The 20,820-nt window shown below is 39.1% G+C and overlaps 1 protein-coding gene across 3 annotated transcripts in view; it reads left to right on the top strand.

The window, feature by feature from the left end:
- Positions 1-3,460: 3,460 nt before the first annotated feature.
- LOC309878692 (mucin-5B) overlaps positions 3,461-20,820 on the top strand; it is a 93,709-nt gene continuing 76,349 nt past the window's right edge. For 2 of the 3 annotated variants that reach the window (XM_082761531.1, XM_082761530.1), the window contains exons 1-16: positions 3,461-3,564; positions 3,780-3,949; positions 4,066-5,833; positions 7,508-7,763; positions 9,205-9,319; positions 10,667-10,754; positions 12,277-12,410; positions 12,811-13,036; positions 13,667-13,792; positions 14,643-14,760; positions 16,007-16,145; positions 16,726-16,827; positions 17,908-17,977; positions 18,236-18,373; positions 19,057-19,221; positions 20,028-20,122. In XM_082761531.1, the coding sequence (XP_082617657.1) occupies positions 5,752-5,833; positions 7,508-7,763; positions 9,205-9,319; positions 10,667-10,754; positions 12,277-12,410; positions 12,811-13,036; positions 13,667-13,792; positions 14,643-14,760; positions 16,007-16,145; positions 16,726-16,827; positions 17,908-17,977; positions 18,236-18,373; positions 19,057-19,221; positions 20,028-20,122 (1,854 nt within the window). In that variant the 5' untranslated portion in view covers positions 3,461-3,564; positions 3,780-3,949; positions 4,066-5,751. Of the gene's footprint in view, positions 3,565-3,779; positions 3,950-4,065; positions 5,834-7,507; positions 7,764-9,204; positions 9,333-10,666; positions 10,755-12,276; positions 12,411-12,810; positions 13,037-13,666; positions 13,793-14,642; positions 14,761-16,006; positions 16,146-16,725; positions 16,828-17,907; positions 17,978-18,235; positions 18,374-19,056; positions 19,222-20,027; positions 20,123-20,820 lie in introns of those variants that run through there. The other variant, XM_082761532.1, reaches the window with a different exon arrangement.

Here is a 20,820-nt window from a genome sequence, read left to right as displayed (position 1 = left end):
ACTAGTTGTAGTCTTCCCTGAGGTATCTTGAATACCAGACAGTTTCTTCCTAACTATTTGGAGAGGTACTGGAAACTTGGTGCTGTTCACATGGCTCTACAGTAATATAGTAAGAACTTTCATCTGGAGTTAAAAATGAGTTCTCAGAAGATTTCCAGATAAAGTGAACACAGTTGCTTTATGAACCATTTTACTGGACGACTGTTTCTGGAACACCACGGGCAAAAAGGCATATGCTTGTTAGCAATATGGAAAAAGTCACTGCTGATAATCTGAGGTGAGGTGGATGGGATTCAGAATGAGGGGGAAAAGCTCCATGCACACCAAGAACAACCTTCCACAAAAGAATACAAGATAGGGATTTCTGATCCGGTAGGTATCTTGTTTGATGCTGTAATTCGTTATTACGACATTATCATTTTTTGCTGTAGGAGAGGAAGGGAAAGATAGAATTTTCCTTATGTTTACCGTTGGACTGTACTCTGCTAAACCACGCTTCACTGAACTAAGCACATGCAACTCTGCACATAAGTCCCAATCAAAGGATTTCAGCAAAGGCAAAGCCCTAAGTAAATAATCATGTAGTTATAATGTTTGTTGTACACTGTTTGAACTTGTGTAACAGAGCAAACCCAGATACTGTGAAAAGAGAGGAAGCAGAAATAGACTGAAAAACTCAAAAATCACAGGAAGAGAAACTATTGTGAACTTTATGTCTGACAAAAGCTGAAATTTATTTAAATAACTGTAGCTTTGATATACAATTTCTTGTATTTCATCTCCCAGCAGCAGCTTTGGGTGGTGGAGATATTTTAATGGAGAACAAGTTCTTCTAGTTAAGCAGCCCTCTTCTTAAGCCAAATTTACTAAATTAACTCAATCTTTTCAGGCTACTGTAAGCCTCTGTGCTTTTAAGTGTCAGCCTCACAGATTAACTTCTCATTGGGCTATATAAGCCATATTCCCATCCCTAATGTAGAAAGTCATAATACATTTTTTTTTTTTTAATGTTTGTTTGTTTGGTTTGGTTTGTTGTTTTTGTTTTCATTACCCTTATAAAACCTTGTGTGTTTAAATTGGACTTTTTTAATGGTTCAGTTTTTCAGCATTCATATGTAAATATGCTTGAATTCCTTTCACAAACTTGTCTCTAGAATGATGAAAAACATCACATGTATTTTTTTTCCTTATTCCAAGACTTTGAGAAAACTCAGAAAACATAGTAGAACTCTATGTATTTTTGATATTGCTTCAGTGCAACAACTTCCATTTCGGAATGCACTTCTGTTGCAGCCTGATTTAAAGACAGAAAATACTGTGTGTCTCTTTTGCTATGCTTTTGGCTAGCCTCCTCTCCACCTTTGACAAAGAACTGGGTTCTCCCAACTGCTACCAAGCTTCCTTAGTTCCAGGAAATCACAGATCTTCCAATGCTAAGCAATTCCCCTTCAACACAAATGATTTCTGTAGGTTTCAGTTTAAGCTAAAGAAGGGTCTATAGCCTTTAAAATGTTCTGTAAATTCTTTATATATTTCATGTATGCACATTTATATAAAACACTAGTAGACAAAGGGTAGCTTTTAAGAATCATCCTGGAAATTTATTCCTGGTTATATCATATGATATGTTTGGCAGATAAAACCTCCTCATTTGCTTTGAAGGATGAGAAGAAGGATGCAGATGCTAATCTTCACTTGGAGAAGCAGCAATACAGCCAAACCATACCAAAGCAGTTAATCTCTTCCTTTCTTCTGGTTTGTAGTAACTTTCAGTCATTGTGGAAGTGGTTACTGCATGTATAACTTCATGTAATTTCAGGGTTATACAGACATCAGTTCATATTTTTCCCCAAATGGGCCTGGAGCTCTCTTTGTTCTGCTACACCATGTTTTCCATTAGGAAGGCTGTTTAAAAAATATATATATATATATAAGGTAGAGAAAGCCCAAGGGCCCAGCCCCCTGGTGAGATGGCGTTCTGTGCAGGGAGTCTTTCTGAAGTGAGGAAGTGCCAATGGGTCAATGAGACCTGTGTGCACAAACACCAATCAGCCGTGTCATTACTCCTTGTATGTGGATTTCAAAAGATCTACATCTTCTTGAAAACACACACACAAAAAAAAGAACAAGTGAACTGATTCCTTGCAAATGGGAGTAACTGATGCCTTTAATTAGTTCAGGAAAGGTCAAGGAACCCTATGGCAAGATGAGATGTTAAGGAGCTTTATGTTTGTTCTAAGGCAAAAATGTAAGAAAACACCCAACCATCTCCTATCAAAATTAAAATATCAAAGGCATTCTTCATGTATTTTAATAGGCAATTAATGACAGAGACCCAGTCCCCGTTCTTCTTCTGCCTGCTACAGATCACCTTATGCTGCCAGTCATTTCAAACTGTGTGGTGGATGCAAACCTGATGGATCAAACAAATCTTTGAAATAAATTTCCTAAATTCAACGGGATTATACCAATAAAAACATAATCCATGTTGAATTCTGGCAATTAAGTGTGTAATACAGTGTTGTAACTGTCAGTTAGGTAAAATATTTTGCCAAATTAATTTCAGATGTTATCACGTGGAATATCAGTGCAAAAGGGCTTTATATCAATTCCTAAGTAATGGTTTTCCAGCTAACTTCACCTTCTTAATGAAGTAAACAGCATTTCTGTAGTTATTATCTAGGCAGTGCTGGTAAAACACAATTTCATTGTGGCTACACATTGTAAGATATAGTAGTGTTACTTTTGCCTGAAAGGAAGGGGAATATTAGAGGATTTCCAGGCAGAACCCTACTGGTTCAGTACCAGTGAACCTTGGATTCAGTACAGTAATTGGGTGTGAAATGGTATTAATCCCCAAGATGCCCACAGTTTGAATGCCTCTTTACCAAGTTTGTATCAAAAAATATGGGTTGTGAGTCACTGGTGTATTATGTTACTTTCATGACGGTTTATCTCCAGTTAGTCAGTGGCGATAAAGAAGTTGAGTTAATATTTACCAATTGTATTTACTAAAATCACATACCCTTTAATGGCAAATGATCCATGAAATGGGCTGTAAAGGGGCCAAGAGGAATTGTTCTTTTTGATAGTACAGCTGCAGCAGAGTGAAGGCCTCTTGAGCTAGAGGGCCCAATAAAGGGAAGAGTTATTAATCCTGGTGTGTCACTCTAGGGGGATTAATTATACCTTGCATACCTGTCATAGCAGTAATTCAGTAGTAATGGATCAATGTATTCACAAAGCACCTGTTGGACTGAATTTCCTTAAAAAAAAAAAAAAAAAAATTTTTTTTTTTTAAAAAAGCTGCCATATATTCCTTCTGAAACCCTCAGTGTTGCCACACTTGACTATAAAGACTTAATTTGAATGCAAATATCCTCCACATGTCAGTAGCCCTGAAATCATTGCAAGGGAGTAGGGTATCCAATGCTTTCCAACGAGTGTAGCCCACATTCTCAGCAGAGAAGCCAGAAGCAGTAGCCCTGGTTAGTCACTAGCAGGATCTCTACTCCTGGAGAAATGGGAAAGCAGCAGCAAAGGTGACGGAGCAGACAAGCAGAGGTAAGAAAATGGTGCAGAGCAGGAGGACTAGGTCTGCTGTGTCTCTCAGCAGTGAGAAAAGGGCTCATGTCCTCTCAGCAGACGATTCCAGATGGCTGACGTTACTTTCTGTGCTGAATGGAGCAGAAATGAACAGCAATGCAATGAGTTATATTGTTTTATTCTGTCTGTCCCTTGGACACAATTCTAATGTGTGCTGTTAATGTTCCTCCCAGGACCATATGTGCTGACTGAAGCTTGCAGGGGGAAATCGTGCTTTAGCTCATCCTGCACACTCTGGCGTGCCCCCGAACCCCGTGTAGGAGATAAGGGCTTAGAGTTGTGGTGGTAAGTCTCGCCGTGTCCTTGTCATACAAGGACTACTCCAATCTGAAGGCTATCATTGGTGAGTATTTCATATGTTGTTCCTATCCCTTTCTTGCTACCCATGGGGGACAAAGCAATTTTGTTCTAGGGTCAGGAATTAGATCACTGGGTTCTTGTTCTTCTTTCTGCTCTCAGATCACTGTGAATGAACTGTACGCCTTGATTGTCTGAGTCGGAATTGGAAAGGAAGAGGACAGCAATTATAAAAATAAAAAGGACTGTATCTCAACAGAGTTCTGCCCTTGGATTTTGAAACTAGCCTTGATTTGAGAAAACTAATAGGTTTCAGCTTTCCACCATTAGCCTTAACAACTCTCTCCTTTATTTCAGTGGCTGTGGGCTACTACCCTATGTGCTTTTCCTCCTTGGTTTCAAAACCCTTTGCCACACCTGCAATTATCAGTGTTCTGTAGTCTGAATGAGGAGGCTCCATCAATCAGAAGTTCAACGTGAAAGTTACTATGAGAGTCTGCTGACTTTGAGGGTTACTACTGCACTGTGTAGGATTTCAGGTCATCCTGGTATCTACAAGGTCCTATTGTCACTGTTTGTGTTATCTACTAGGTATTCTGCAGTCTTATGTTGTAACTGTTTGGGTGGAGAAGAGTGGGGAAATATGCATTGTGATTAAAAGGAAAGAAGCAGGTATCTATTGCTTTCTGCACCAGTGCCATACAGCCTGTCAGTTTGTCCCCCAGCCAAAATGGCAGGGCTTCAAGAACAGACTTTACCTTCCAATAGTGCCCTGCTTCAAGTGTGACTGACAATGGAATTAATGGGGCACAGGCAGTGGGAAAGGGGTAACGTGAACTCATGTTTCATGTGCTGCACAATGCTCTTGCCTGCTGGTGCAGGGCTTTCTTAAGAGCAGTGGCAGCCACAAATCACCTGGCAGATGTTTGCACCTACACCTTTGTAAGCCACTTAGAAAGTGGCTCAGAAACATCTAAGAAGAACAGCTGAAACAATCAGGGGGCCAGCTTTAGGATACTTAACTCTGTATATGCCAGGAAGCTTGGTAAAGCAGTGAGCAAGATGTAGTCCTCAAGGCTGGCTCATTGTCTGCCAACTGGATAAAAGGGCACCAGTCTTCCCCAGCAAGTCTGTGGACTACCTTGGCCTGAGGACTTGCATTTAGTTATTTCCCCACAGCATGGACAAGTTGAAGGTCAGCTTGTGCCAACACAGCAGGTAAATCTCTAAAGAAGACCCTGAAATCACCAACATCAAACACCTGTGATGGCATATCTAAGAACTGTCCTTCAGTAGGACATAGGGCATGACTGAGCCCCCTGGATTTTTGATGTTTATGACTCTTTATAAGCATATGTTATATTTGACCTTATGATATTTTTTGCTTGACCATTCAGAAAAAAACATCAAGCCAGCAGAGGCAATGAACATTTCTCCTTGAGCTGGGGGACTGTGCTGATGTGCAAACCAGAGAAAAACTGTAAAAAGAGGGCAACAATTGGTTGTTACTAATCAGATGCTATGAAAATGAAAAGTGATTTTCGCTAAAGAAAAGGCAACAGTGTAGGGAGGGAAATACATATTTTAAAGAAAAGGGGCTAAGAAAATGACAGCTCTCCATCCCCACATAAAGGAGAGAAGTAGATAATTGTCTTTTCCGAAAGACAGAACGTTGTTGGGTGCTAAACATGAACAACTGAAAGAAAAATGAATGAAGCTCCACCTTTCAGGGACCCTGCCATCAATGTTTTGTTCTCACGCCAAATTCCTGGACTATAAAAATCTGCCTATAAGCCAAGAAAAACACACTTCCCTGGAAGGATTTTCAAGTTACCGCTCCATGGCAAGATGGAAATAAAAAAAGGGAGGTCATTTTGGATCTTCTGCCTAATTTGGAGTTGTTGCAAGGGCAAAGAACCAGTTCAGATAGGTAAGAAAAAAAATCTAAGATTATTTGCTTGCATATTGATCTCCATAAGTGACAACTAGAGTTATCAAATGAAAACATATAACATATTCACAAGAGCTGTGGATGTGCCAGAAACTAACATTTTGCTTTTTCATCTTTTATTTAAGCCATGTAAGTTTTACTGGTGTTCTGTTGGTTTTTTTTTGTTTTTGTTTTTTCCCACCACTGTGTAGTTTATCAATTGCTTTATGTCTTAAGCAACTCATGTTAGAAAGCAGACTCTTTGCATGCAGTTTGCATCAAAAAAAAAAAAAAAGTGTCACCCTTTTTTACACATTATGCTGACACGCTTGTTCTATGAAAAATGTATGCAAAATGTCTGCTAAGCTTGATTGACCAGTATGAAATACTGCATTAGGAGTAACCACACTTCTGTGGTCTCTTGCACCGTTACCTCCTGGTCTGGTTCTGAATGTCTTATGCTTTTCCTAATCACGTAATATACAAACAATTGATGTGACTGTTATTGCTGCACTAGTAATTCTAGAAATCAACTCCCAAGAAGAAACTAAACTTTCTAATTTTCCTTCATTGTGTAAAACTGTGCTAAATTACCCCATTCCACTTTCCTATTCCACTCACAGTGCTGCAAACACCTATGTAAATTACAATCCCTTTAAACAACTGTTTTTGTGAGAACACTTTGGCACTTGAGTTTCTGTTACTTGAGTTTTCTTGTTTTTAACAAGATTAGATTTCTTTTCTGTGCTCCCCTGCTGTTTCTTAGGTATGAATATCTCATAACATTTTAGAGTTCACTGAGTATACTAATAACTGATTTTGATCTATGAAGGAAGTTGCCATGTTGTAATTCCTAAATGTGATGCATTAATAGTGCAAACAAATTTGCTCATTTTTGCTTACCATTCTTTCATATGGCCCAGAAGAGATGACAAAATCATAATGTAACAAGCATGTCTTATTTAATTCAAGGTGTAGCTTTCTTTGATTCATGTTGGCTTTATGCATCTCAGTGGTGTGAAAACTACTTTCTAAAGTGATGTCTTTAATGCACTTAAAGTATCTAGCAACACTATTGACAGAAGTACAACTCAGCTCCAAGACACAAGTTTGAGATGAAAAGTAAGTAATTCTGAGCTGACTGCTGAAGTTGGTGGCAGCCTCAGCTGTGGCTACCATTTTGCTGAAAAGCCTGGTGGCCTCTGGAAAGATCTCCAGGACAAAACTCTTGTTTGTGTTAAGGGGTAGGAGTTCCAAGGCAGAAATAACATTTAGGCAGCCAGGATGGGATTGCCCTCACTCCACTTTAGATATCTAGAATGTAGATTTATGTCTCTATCTAAGGAGGCACCTCTCAGCAACCTTTGTAGACAACAGAAAGAAACAGGCAGCCTTGAAGCAGGTTTCATCTCCCTCCTAGCTAGATATCTAAGATAGGGAAGCTAAGTCTCTTCTGCTTCATTCTGTTAACTTCAAAGGAGCCTGGGTTTGTCTGATCACATTGGAGGTTTCTCTGAAATGGATTTCTAAAGAAATTGCGATGAATCTCATTCCTAACAAGCTGGTATCTTCCAGGGGGGTTACATTTTTGCATTCAAAAAATCTCTAATATTTTTCAACAAAAACCTCATGCAAGGTGACTCATTAACCTCCCTCCTCTGAATCTTTCTTTAGTCCATGTCTCTACTGTTGGAAGGAGTGAATGTGCCACCTGGGGCAATTTCCACTTTCATACATTTGACCATGTTAAGTTCACTTTTCCTGGAACCTGCACGTACGTCTTTGCTTCTCACTGCAATGATAGCTACCAGGACTTTAACATTCAAATCAGGCGCAATGGCAAAAATAGTCACCTTATCTACTTCACGGTCACCATTGATGGGGTGATCCTGGAGGTGAAGGAGACTGGCATCACAGTGAATGGAAACCAGTAAGTAATGACTGTACGGCTGTTTTCTTGTGTTGTCATTTTATTGCTAGGTGTTAGCAATCAGTGGTCTGTCTAGAAAGGAGTCCCACCATGTGGAGGTGCAAACAGCTGCATACGATCTGTTCATAGCACGTTGAAGAGGGTATTGTGAAGAGTCCATCTTGTAGTGGTGGAGATGGCAAGAAGCATGTAAACTACACTTCCCAGAGTTCAACAGCAGTGCAGTAAGAGAAGGCAACGTGTATGTAACAAAACATAAGGTGTAGGTTTCCTTAATGTTGCTTGCATTTGGTGGGATTGAGGATGAAATCAACCCTTTATTGAACTGATTTTGTAGTAACTCAGTTTTTTTTTTCTCAAAACGTTATTTCTGTGACACTAACCTTAGTGTTGTTGCTATTCAGAAACAGTTCATCCTTTTAGAAAAAGTTTGCTGTTTCCAGATAGATTAGTCTAGAAATGGCACTCCTTTGCAGATCACAGCTTGCATTGGGGTCTTCTATGCAAAGCCCAGAATTTTCAAAGGCATAATCCATGCCTTTAATTCCAGTGTGAAATAAACCTGAAAGCAAACTGCAAGCAGAAGGTTAAAAATACTCCATGAATTAACACTCATGTGCAATAGTAATGAAAGCTGTGTGTATTTATAAGGGCAAACTTCATGAGAAGTGCAGTGTCCTGCTCCCAGCATATAGGTATGAAGGGCTGAGGCAGGTTTTGTCTCTGAGAAAAAAACTCACAATCTTGTTGGAGAGAAAAATCACAAACATTATGGGCTGTCTTCTATTGATAGCCATCCATAAACAGCCAAATACACAATAACATAACCCAGATGTATCTCCTAAATCAAAGGGCAAGAAATCTTCCATCTTGAAACCATTTTCTGATTTATATATTTTGTTTGTTTGTTTGTTTGTTGGGGGGAGGGGGGAAGTTAGGAAAGTGAATAATAATAGCGTTAGTTAAATCAAAAATTAACATGTCTCTGAGTCACATCAATACATTGGAAGCAGAACAGACCAAAATGCATTTGTGACTTGAAAATACCAAAATCCTGGAGAGATTATGATAACCTGTGGTATCCTCAAATGGGGAGCAATATCCCAGTATTGTGATCTTGCTCCTTATAATGCTTTGAATTAGGACCTCAGTTCATGTAGACGAGCAGTGCTGCATTGGTATAGGTAGAGTGGTGAACTTGCTATTAACATGCTCATAACCAAAATACATTGTGTTGTGGATTAAGATTATTAGAATGTCACAGTGGACAAGGTGATAGACCTAAATTAATGCATTAATGAGGATGAAGGCTGACCTTGAAAAGAATATCTCCATGGCTTATATGCCTCCTTTTGACTCTAGATCTTCTCTTCTATATTTCTGAGAGGGTTTTATTTATTTATTTTCCAATGCTATCTGTTTTGTTCCCTCTAATTTCCAGGATACCCATGCCCTTCAGCTTGAAGAGCATCCTGATTGAGGACACCTGTGCTTACTTCCAAGTCACTTCCAAGCTGGGTCTAACACTCAAGTGGAACTGGGCTGACACTCTCCTAGTATGAACAGCCAGTTAGTTGTTTTTCTCTTGGTGAACCTCATCAATGATGAAAAGCAGAGCTGGATGCAGGCACCGTGTTGAATACTGAGGGGGGGCAGAGGGGGAAGGTATCACTGTGTCCATAAACTGGTGGGGACATACCACACTAGTTAATTGTTTCATGGGGCAGGGCAGTAGAGTTGCAACACCCAGGCCTCCCTAAGCAATTTTAAGTGACAAAAGCTGCCACTGTTAACCCTGGAGATAGCATCTCTATAGTTATCTGCTTCCTGCATGGGGCGCTGGCAGATGCACAGCTAGTGCCCCCAGCTCTGACTTGCTAGTTACCATCTTTCTCAATTCACATCATGTGTGGGAAACTAATCGGTGTGGTCAGTGTAGACCTTGGCCTCTCTCATTCCAGGGCATTGCTATGGGGGAGTTTCCCTCTATACATTCACCCCAAAATACCTTCTGCTGTGGTAGTGTATTTACGCTTTTGGGTGTGAGCATTTATCCTCCATAATCAGGACTGAGATTAAATAAATAGAAGTTGTATGTCATGTTTAGTAGGCCAAAGAGACAGAAAGAGGGTAGAAGGTGAACACAGAGGGGAAAAAAAGATAAGGAAGCAATCAAGTTGTAATTTAAATACTGATTTAATGAAGTATTTGCTTCCCCCTCCCTCTGTACTAGTCAATACCTGAAGTATTACAGACATCACCTGTGCAGCAGACACAGTTTTAGGGTGACATGCCTGTAGAAAAGTACTGCCTTTTGTAAGTGGACCTGAGTCATGCCACTGCTACCCTCCAAGCAAGTAGGAATGATTAAGTGCAAAAGTTCTATCTAGCAAGGCTGTAATGTGTTAACCTGGCTCTCTATTGCCTCTGTGTATGGGCAGAACAAGTTATGCTGGGCAGACCCACCCATAGCAATGTTATGAAGTTTTCCATTTAGCCTACGAACTAGAGGAAAAAAAAAAAAAAAAAAAAAAAAAAAAAGATACTGCTAAAAGCTGCCCGGAAGCTGATTTTTCACATCTTCCAGCATCAGGGCACAGTTAGCTGCCCGGTACTCTCTACTGGGAGACCCTGGTCCAAGGATTAGTCCAGTATTCAGAACACTGCAGTTAGCTGTTAAATAGGTAGGAATGTCAATTGTTGGAAAATCATCATCTCATCTGAATTCAGCCTGTCTGCCAGTAGGTTTTATGGCGGGTTTGTAACTGAAAAGGGGACTTCTGAAAACAGATAATAAGCATTTCTGCCAGTGTGCTTTTTTATAGTGAACCATCTGGTAATATGCTGCTGTTGGGAGAAAAAGCCTTTAAACTCTGTGTTTCCTCTCTGCTTTTGTTTCTTAGCTGGACCTGGAAGAAACATATAAAGAGAAAATATGTGGTCTCTGTGGGAACTATGATGGCAATAAGAAGAATGATCTGATTTTGGATGGTAGGCCATAAATGCAGTGTGTTCCACAGAGAACAGGAGTGTGTTAATATATGGCATGAAACTTGAATTTTGTTTCATCTAAGTGGGGTTACAGTTTTCCTGACAGACGCCCTGAAATACCCCAACGTTTCTATAGATGGGAGGTGCAACTTAAGAAGTTGTGGGATGATTTGGGATCCTCTGCTGCTTGGAAACTTGCAAATCTCTCAAACCTCATCAACGCAGTTTAATTGCCCAGTTGTCGTGTAGCAACATTGCCAGGTTTCCAACTGATAGTACCAAACTTTAAGGAACTTGTAGTCTCAAATGAGCCATGACTGCATTTTCTGTCCTTCCATTTTCATCATTTTACAGTTGGGTATCAAGTGTGATTAGTTTTGGCTCTGAATGAAATTAAAGTGCCATGGCTGACCCAGACAGGTTTCACTGAGCATCTTTACAGAAACCGTGGTGCCATCCACTGACACCTTCAAATATTGCACTGGGCTGGAAAGGCCAGCACAGCAAACAGATGAGGCCACCATCCTGCAGCATGGTGTGTGAGTGGAAAGAAAGCTGCATCCCAGGGTACTAAATGCAGGACTAAAGCCAAAATTGTAATACCATCCCTTCGTGTAATACCTAGACTTTTTAGGTCACCAGAAAAATACTGTCATCTACCTCACCCCTTCAAAAAGAACTGTGAGATTTGATTAAATATACCAGTCGTAGTGGTAGATCTGGAGCTCATTGTCGTACTTGATATTAAGCTTTTTGGGCACACCTTAGTCATGTTTCATCCCTTTACTTCACAGCTGCAATCTGTAAAACCTAGAGCCAGTTCAAAATTTTCTGAGGTAACTGTTTTCTGTTGCGAAGCGTTGCTCTAAGAAAAGCAAGGCTCTTCCTTTATGCTTCTGGTTCCACTGGAACCAATATCCACTGGAATACAGTATTTCTGGTTGAAATATTTATATTTCAAACTTCTGTTTGTCAGAAAAGTTTCACAGATCTAGGATCTATCTGGTAATGCCTTGGTCAAGTGTACCCCTATAACTAGTGTAATACATATATTGTGTGCCTGTCTTCCAATCTTGTCTATCCTTTGAAAAGTAGTAAGTTCACAGATGATTATGAGCATATGCACCTAAGCCTGCACTTTCGGATGTGATTGTAGAATGAAAACTAAACTGTATGGCAATTACACATGCAAATACAGAATTCTGTAAGTCCAAATGCACGCATAAAAACTGAACTCTGAAAGTTATGACATGCAAGACAAAGGTCAATAATCTCATGTGATTATTACTGCCCAGACTGCCAGCAGTTCTTGATACAAGCATGCCAAATTCCTGATTCTAGCCCAGCAGATATTATGCCAGGCTGTTATTTTTTATATTATGATTGCTGTGGTTAAGCTGAGGCATTCAGGAAAGACCATACTTTGGGCCTTACAGCCCAAAAATGAAGTGCATATTTATAGCAAAATGGCTGATCTAAATGATTGCAGGCAGTCACTCAGATGCACCTGGGGATTTTGCAGGATATCAAATGCACCCAAGGCAGTTTGGGAACTTTCACAAAGTTGAGGATCCATCTGAAAAGTGCACTGATGTGAGTCCAGATGACCACACTGGAAGGCATCCTAGGAGGGAAGACGATAGATGCAGTAAATATGTAAGTATGTGTGGCTAAGGAGTATAAACCCTCCTGAACTGCAGTCCTGGAGTGACTGTATGAAACAAGGGCTATTTACAGAGCATGCAGTGAACTGATTTTGTCAGGAGTCTGCCATGAATCTTGGCAAAATGTTATTGTATAGTTGAAGGAATATCCTATTTGTAATGTTAATGAAAGAGATCGTGGGAAAATACACAATTTTATGATAGCTTCCAGTCCAAGAAAAAGACATAACAGAAGATCAGACCTGTGTGGCCTCTGGAGTTCCATGAACTTGTGTCATTAGGATGCACATCCAAAAACCTGAAAGTTGGTAAAATGTCAATTATTTCTTTTCTTTTCTTTTCTTTTCTTTTCTTCTTCCTCTTTTTTTTTTTTTTTTTTTTTTTTCCCTCAGAAAAAAATGTGCAAGAAACTTCTCTCCCATTTTGGAAACTGCCCCAAAGTGGTTGCTTTTGATGATTATGTAGCTACCTGCACTGAGGATATGTGCAGCTGCATGGTTAATTCTTCTCACACTGATTTGGTTTCCAGCTGCATATGCAGCACTTTAAACCAATACTCTCGGGACTGTGTCCTCAGCAAGGGAGACCCAGGGAAATGGAGAACTAAGGAACTTTGCTGTAAGTAACTACTCCTCTGGAGATCTCTTTCAGGTTAGACATATATGTACAAACCCTGATCCCAGCAGAGCAAAGATAGGAACTCTGTTAACTACGGTGAATTAATCTGTAGAAGTACTTTTGACAGAAACATTGTTAATGGAAAAGCTAGAAATTTAACTTGATTTTACTTCTTAATTAGAACTTATATTAGGATATCTTCCCCCTCCTTATGGCTTTTTTTTTTTTTCAGTTATTGTTTGAATTTTACCATGCACAGTTAATTTATAATTAACCTTGTTTTAAATTTTGATGTCTAGTCCAAAGAAGTCACTGAGAAGTTTAACACGTTTGTTCTTAAATGGTCCTCTGCTTAAATGGTCCTCAACTCAGTAGCTGCAGGTACTGGCCAGGAAATCACCATAAATTTAGGGGGAAGGCTACTGGTAGTTCTTCCAAACAGCTGTTGTGAATCGGGATAGAAGACTAATGCCAGAATGACTGATGTTTGAGGCAAAAATAAGTTATTACAATATGATAGAGAATTCCCCAACCAAGATATGGGGGAAAGGAGGAAGGAGTTGGGCAGTAATGCAAATATTTTAGAGCACTTATAACAGTAACATACCATGTTTTCATTTGGTCTTGCAGATCAGGAATGCCCAAACAACATGGAATACATGGAATGTGGGAATTCCTGTGCAGATACTTGTGCTGACCCAGAAAGAAGCAAGATTTGCAAAACCCCATGTACAGATGGCTGTTTCTGTCCTCCTGGTAAATCATCTGCTTCTTCCAATTGGTCACACACATCAAGGGACAAAGAGGGATATTGTTCCTTTTCAGTTAGTGGCAATTTTTTTTCTTTATGATTTTACACTAAAAGCAGTGAACAAACTGTTTCTTCTAGCATAATTAAGCAACTTCCATCTTGGAAGAGTCAGATCTCTAAAGATCCAAGATCATAACACTGAAGAAGGGGAGAGAAATAATGTTTTCCTAAAGACTAGGCAGAAAAGAAAAACAAAAGTACAGATGTAGAAAAGGGAAAGAGGTTCTCTAGACAGTAGAAATGCAGCTGAGGATGTCTGGTGAGATACCTCCCAATTACAATGTAGGTGTATATCTAGCCTATGGGATGATAGCTATGACTGTAGGTTAAGTCACATGTAAAATAAATGCGTAGGCAGGTACATGCTTGAGCAATTTTGCACATGCAGAATTTGAGTTCTGATTTGCTAGATGCACTATTAGAAATGGATGAAAACTAGCTCATATGCTTACAGTCTGGCATTTGACAATCCTGCTCAAGGTGTAGGATTATGGTAACATGCAGAGATACTCTTGTTTTTGTATTGCTGTGTTGCTTTTATTTGAGGTCTAGTAAAAAATGCTTCTCATCAATTAACACCTGAGAGAGCCTGGTGTGTTGTTTTCATTAAAATATACCCCAATCGTTCACAGAAATGCTGAATCCTCCAGAGTTGTTTTTTTTTTTTTTTTTTTTTTTTTTTTTTTTTTGTTTGTTTGTTTTTGTTTTTGGGGTTTTTTTGCTTATTCTGATCTTCCTTCATGGTGTTTCCCAGACTCACCTGAGGAATATTAACTAGCCAATATGTCTGAACAGGAACCATCCTTGATGACCTTGGTGGCAAAAAATGTGTCCCCAGAAACAGCTGCCCCTGTATGTTTCAAGGCAAAGTCTACCCATCTGGAGGGACTTACTCTACTCCTTGCCAAAACTGGTACTGTTATGAACTTGATTGCAGTAACAAGGAAGAGGCAATTATTGCAAAGCATTGATGACTTTCATTCTGTTCCTTTCTCCTTTTTGCTGTTCCTAATGTCTTAAGGAATTATGACACCAATACAAAAACTGAGGTCTGAATTGCAACAGCCTTCAGAAAAACTTTGAGACAGCCCTCAACCTCACATAGCTATCACCTTACCTTAGAATTGCCAGCAAGTATTGAGCCTAAGTTACTATAATGCAGAAAAATTAGATGCTTTGCTGGTTAGTTTAAAAGCATTGGCCACTGAAGTGGAGCAGAGGGTCGTACCATGTTAATGAGTAATTTTCAAGCTATCTCTAGATCTATAAAGGGTTGTTCCAAGGCTTGGATCTCAAAACTCATGATCCTTGAGAATTATTTGGTTTTGAGCAAAACTTGTACCTTGAACCCATTTCTACTCTGCAATAGTGAAATGTGATAAGACCTTGGGTATGTTCTTTTCAGAAGAGATATTTCTTACTCTGATATCTATCCAGTAAATGAACAATTCTATGTATTTTTGTGTTTCTGAAATACAGTACATTTTCTTAACCTTAGGAATAACCTTTTCTGTAGGGAGAGTGGATTACACTGTGGTGCATGGTTGGGTAGAGCAGATATTCTGCAAACCCCTTTGGATCAAGTATTCGTTGTCCTCAAATACAGGAAATACTCTTCAAAACCTGCAGTTTTGAGGAAATGACCTTGATGGGCTTTGGGTGATTCTCATATAGCAACATCCTTGTTTACTCTTCAGAAAGCCCAAGCTGACGTGGCCTGGCTGTTCTCCCCTTGTGTTCACAACTCTAAGAACTGACAAAGCTCATTAACTCAGGTCCTCCACAGTAAGCTGCTGAGAAGTCACATCAGCAACTCGCTGAATGGTTGCATCAATAACATAAAATGTTGCAAGATCCTGCTCAAAGAGATTCTTCATTTTAAAACGTTAAGTAACTAATTCAGGACCTGGAATATTTCTTGACCAACTCAGTGTCTCTGAGGGATTTAGTTTAAAGCTGAGTGCAGCTAACTCCAATCAATAGGCATTTAACTTTTATACTCTAAGGGCATAGTACAGAATCTTCCTCCTGCTTGGATTTAATAAGCAGATGAATAGCAAACAGCTAATAAGACAGAGGGTCCGATCAGATACAGATCTCAGTCTTTGCTCCTTTAAAGTATATTTATTCTAATTACTCCTTTTTTGGATTTTGTATAGTACTTGCAAAGGAGGCCACTGGAGCTGCGTCTCTCTGCCATGTTCTGGAAGTTGCAATATAGATGGAGGATTCCATATAACTACGTTTGATAATAAGAGGTTCAATTTTCATGGTAACTGCCATTATGTCTTAGCTAAGGTACGAACAATCTCCCATTTCACTCCTGAATCTCTAGACAAGCATGAAGCATTAAGCTGTGCTGGAGCTTGATATAGCTTCATTTGATTAAATGACCTCAATCCAACAAAGCACTTCAACACATGCTTAATCTTAAATCACGTAAATTTTTCCATTTGCAATGGACTGCAAGTCAACTGTGATGTTAAGCATCAAGCTTTTGCAACTTCAACACAGTTTTACATCTTATTTTTTTAGTGAATTCATTTTCTTGTTCGATTTATTAGTGTAGATTAAAGCATTCTTCTGAAGCTTTCTTCATGTGACTGTCAAATGTAAGTGGATGAGACGATTACTTCACAAAGATTGACTGCCATGTGACTGCAAATACATGATCTGCACAGGTTGATTGCAAAAAAAATGAGGGGAAAGGCAGTGATCATTCTTGGTTTTGGCAATGAAATAAAACTGCAGTTAGAGATTATATGCACCACTTCTTTCATTATTACATTTTAGCCTTTCAGAGACACGTTTTTTCCCTTCTAGCTCCCTTCCTATAGCATGCTAACAGTATCTGCACATTCCTTTCACTTCTTTTCAGAACACTGATGACACATTTGTGGTGATTGGAGAGATCGTTCAGTGTGGGACATCAAAGACAATGACTTGCTTAAAGAATGTAATAGTCACACTAGGAAGAACTGTAAGTAACTTACCTTAGCTAATGACACACAATCTGTCACTTTTATTTAGGTTCAAACATGGGGTTTCTCTAATACTGTGGACTCACTTGGATCAGTTGCAGTCCTGACACTGCAGGATTAATATCAGCAGATGATATCGTGCATGTATTTATTAGTTTTGTTCTACAAGAGTTATTTACTTTCCACTCCTTTTGGATTCTGTTCTCTTCATTTTATTTAGAAGCAGATGGTTCAAAATTATCTTTGTTGGCTTCCTGTCTTTTCTGTGACTTTAAAGTTTTTAATTTCTTTATTTTTGATAGATGTACATGTATGTTTCTGTAAGACTCTTGTATTTTTATAGCAGCTTTGAGTCCTGAGGTTTTCCCTGATGCAATGAGTGAAGTAGTAGAATTTTCCAAATGAAGGCCTGAGATTTCTCCTACTGAATATTATGCCATGATTCAAACTGAATTCAATGGAAACAGACTTAGAATAAACCTGTGTATATTTAGGAGTCCAAAAATAGTATCCCTAAGGCCTGGATTTATTATGTCTAAATGATATTTAATTAGTGTAGTCCTAGCCGAGTTAAGAGACTCAGCATCTTAACCTCCTTCTGTAGTCAGCAAAGGAAGATAGGGATCTTCAAAGGACAAGTCAGTCCACCTAATACATGAGGCGGCTTCTGGAGGTGTCTCTGCCCGTGGGAGGAGTCGTGTGTATGTCTATGAGCGATAGAGCCATGTCTCTATGAGGGAGTTTGAGTCAGGTAGTTCTCATTTTGGGTATGTTACATTTTCAGTGAGATGGATCTGAACCTACATGAAACATCTTGAGTGTAGTTCTCCAAAAGATAACTAACCTCTTAAGTAAGCAAGAGGACTTAGTCAAGGTTGTTGTCTATGGAGATGTTTTTTTGGTTTGTTACGGAGTACAGATTTGTTCTGTGGCACTGTATGGTATCCAGACACTGAGTTATATTGAACTCATGTTCTGAAGACATAACTTGTTAATGTTTATGGAAATTTGTGAGGTTGTGTTGTCTGTCTTGTGCCATATGCATTCATTACTATGGGCTTTTTGCTTTTTCCCTGCAGACAATAAAAATATGTTCCTGTGGAAATATCTACATGAACAATTTCATTGTGAAGCTGCCAGTAAGCAAAGGTAAATGTCTTCTTCACATCGTTCTCAGACTAGCCTGCATCTATTTAAAGACAGATTCCTGCTCCTTTCTCTGAAGAGCCAGACCCTGTCCCTTGTCAGATCCCTTTGACCTAGGTGGATACAAGGTCTGGGAGTCTCTGGGGATTCCAGTGTGCACACAATGCAGTGGTAAAAGGGAATTCCTGTTTACTGAGCTTTATAAAGATTTGCAGGTACATACATACATTTTCATTTCTCTTTTTTTTTTTTCCTTTTTAGATGGCATCGCCATCTTCAGACCTTCTACATTTTTTATCAAAATCTTGAGCTCAGTTGGAGTACAGATTCGAGTGCAAATGAAACCTGTGATGCAGCTCTCCATAATGGTTGATCATTCTTATCAGAATCGCACATCTGGTAGGACATATCACATTCTTTCAGTTTGCTCTTAGACAAGCAGCTACAACTTGATTTATCAGTTTAAGTGAATAAATTATTTCATTTTATATTGGCTTTGGTGTGTTAGAACCTTTGATTAAATCTATAGCCTTCCTGGAACAAAGGATTGGCCAAAGCCTTCAATTTGCTGCAGAAAGTAAGATAAGCTATGTGATATTCAGTGTGTGCAGATCTTTTAGACTCTATCTGTAAAAGCAGACCATCATCAGAGACTTATGAGATACAAGTTATGATCTTGGTTTTGTCACCTATCTTCCATTAGCATCACTTAAGCTTTTTGTGCTACTGTTTCCTATCTACGTATTGGGATAATATCCCATCTCTCCAATTCATTTTGTTTTGCTTTTGTCATTACCTCTGATTATAAATTTTGGGGAAAGGAACTCTCGTTCTGATGGTGTTTAATGAAGCACATTTAAGCAGCCTCCAATCTCTGTGCTATCACTAAGTACTACTGAAAGGCAGAAAATAATAATTATGGACTAAAGACAGTAAGTATACTGTCTGATTTGTGGGAACTTCAGAAAAATGAGCTACTTTCAGGCAAGTACCTTTATAGAGCTAAGGGTATTTATCTTGGAGTCATTCCTTTTTGCACTCATGTGATTTTTTTTTTTTTTCTTCCCTGCCACCCACTCAAGGTCTTTGTGGCAATTTCAATAACATCCAGACTGATGATTTCAGAACAGCCACTGGAGCTGTGGAAGATTCAGCTTCTGCTTTTGGTAACTCTTGGAAAACTAGAGCCAGCTGTTTTGATGTTGAGGACAGCTTTGAAGATCCTTGTTCAAACAGTGTGGATAAAGGTAGCAGGCTTTTCATTCATGGATTATCAGTGCTAAACAATTTTCCCATGATAAATAACTGAAAAAGCTTTAGAAAGCTCGTAGACATCAAACAATACTGCCTTTGAGATTATTATGAGAGTGAACACATTGTTTTTTTGCAAGTCGCTAAGGTGGCAGCTTTGCTCTTTTTTTAAAAAAGACACACTTCTGCAGAGAGAGCCAACACCTTATTTGATGGCTTGAAAAGCACACATGACATCAATGAGAACGATTTAGGTTTAAGGCAGAGCATAATTGGTTGTCAGTATCTGGGCCAGATCTTCATCCCATCTAGGTTGTTACAGCTGTGCTGAAGTCAATAGGAATAAGTTGTCAAAACTACTGACTTCAGTAGGCACTTCTGTACTAGGTGCCCTGTCCAGCTTCTCATTTTGACTGGGTTTGACTATATAGAAGATTTAGAGGGTAGTCTCCTAGGTATTACCATAATAAACCATAATAAAAGCCCACTAAATATTATATGCTTTGTGTTATTGCTTGACTATATTTCATAATGAACTATGAAAATGGAGATTTTTTTCTGATGTTCTGCAAATCCAGTCAGAGTAACAGTGTTACTACTTGGAAGGAGGAAACTTTTCTTTCAGGAAGATGACAGTTTACCCATCCAATTATGCTTATCACCATATTTTTGCCCACTATTTCCTTCCATCATCATTTGAACACTTCCGGATATTCTAGGTCTGTGTGATACCTGATAAGAATATTAATTCACATAGTGGTGTGATTTAAGTGACCGTGGGCACTATTTTTTTTCCATTCAGAAAAATTTGCCCAACACTGGTGTGCTCTTCTGTCTAATACCAGCAGTGTGTTTGCTGCCTGCCATTCTGTTGTAGACCCTGCTGCGTACATCAAGGTAAGGCACTGGTCTAAATCAGGGGCTTATTCTTGTCCAGAGGTTGATCCTGCCACGAAGGAGGTCTGGTCTTCAGGAGTGAAATAGGTTTTAGTAATGCCAGTTTGGAAATAGATTCAGTGATGCTGATGAGAAAAATAACAAAACGAGAGTTTATGCAAGATATGGTGGGACTTTTTGCTTGCTATTTGCTTGCTTGAAATATTAGGTGACTTGTTTTCCATGAGCATCCCTGCTGTCACTGACAGTTCCATTGCATGATCCAGAAGCAAAATGGGCAAAATAGGGTTCGCTGTTTTTGAAAACTGTTCAGTCTTTAAAAAGCTAAATCAGTGTTTCTGTTGGGAGTCAAACTGAGAGGTTTCATACTTCATGGATTCCGTCTGATTTACTTTTAAAGTCACATCTAGTGGGAGAACATACATTGTTTATAACCCATTTATTACTAAGGAGACATTTTGCTCTTTGTATTTAGAATGCATGAAGCCGCCCACAAGTACTCTTGGCGTTCAGCTGTATAATGTTGTTGATGAAGTTGACTGAGCAAGCAAGTTACTGCATTTCTGTGAATAGTAAAGTAGGTTCTGCAAAAACTGCAGAAAGTTCAAGTAGGGTCTGTATGAGATACAACTTACTGAGAAAATATTTGACCCTGAAATTTTGCATGAAATTTAATGTGTTTCAGGTACATTTAAAAT

Source organism: Aythya marila, assembly GCF_965140915.1.
Source record: "Aythya marila genome assembly, chromosome: 5".
Taxonomy (NCBI): Eukaryota; Metazoa; Chordata; class Aves; order Anseriformes; family Anatidae; genus Aythya; species Aythya marila.
Note: the sequence above shows the minus strand (reverse complement) of the source record. Positions and strands in the feature narration are given on the sequence as shown.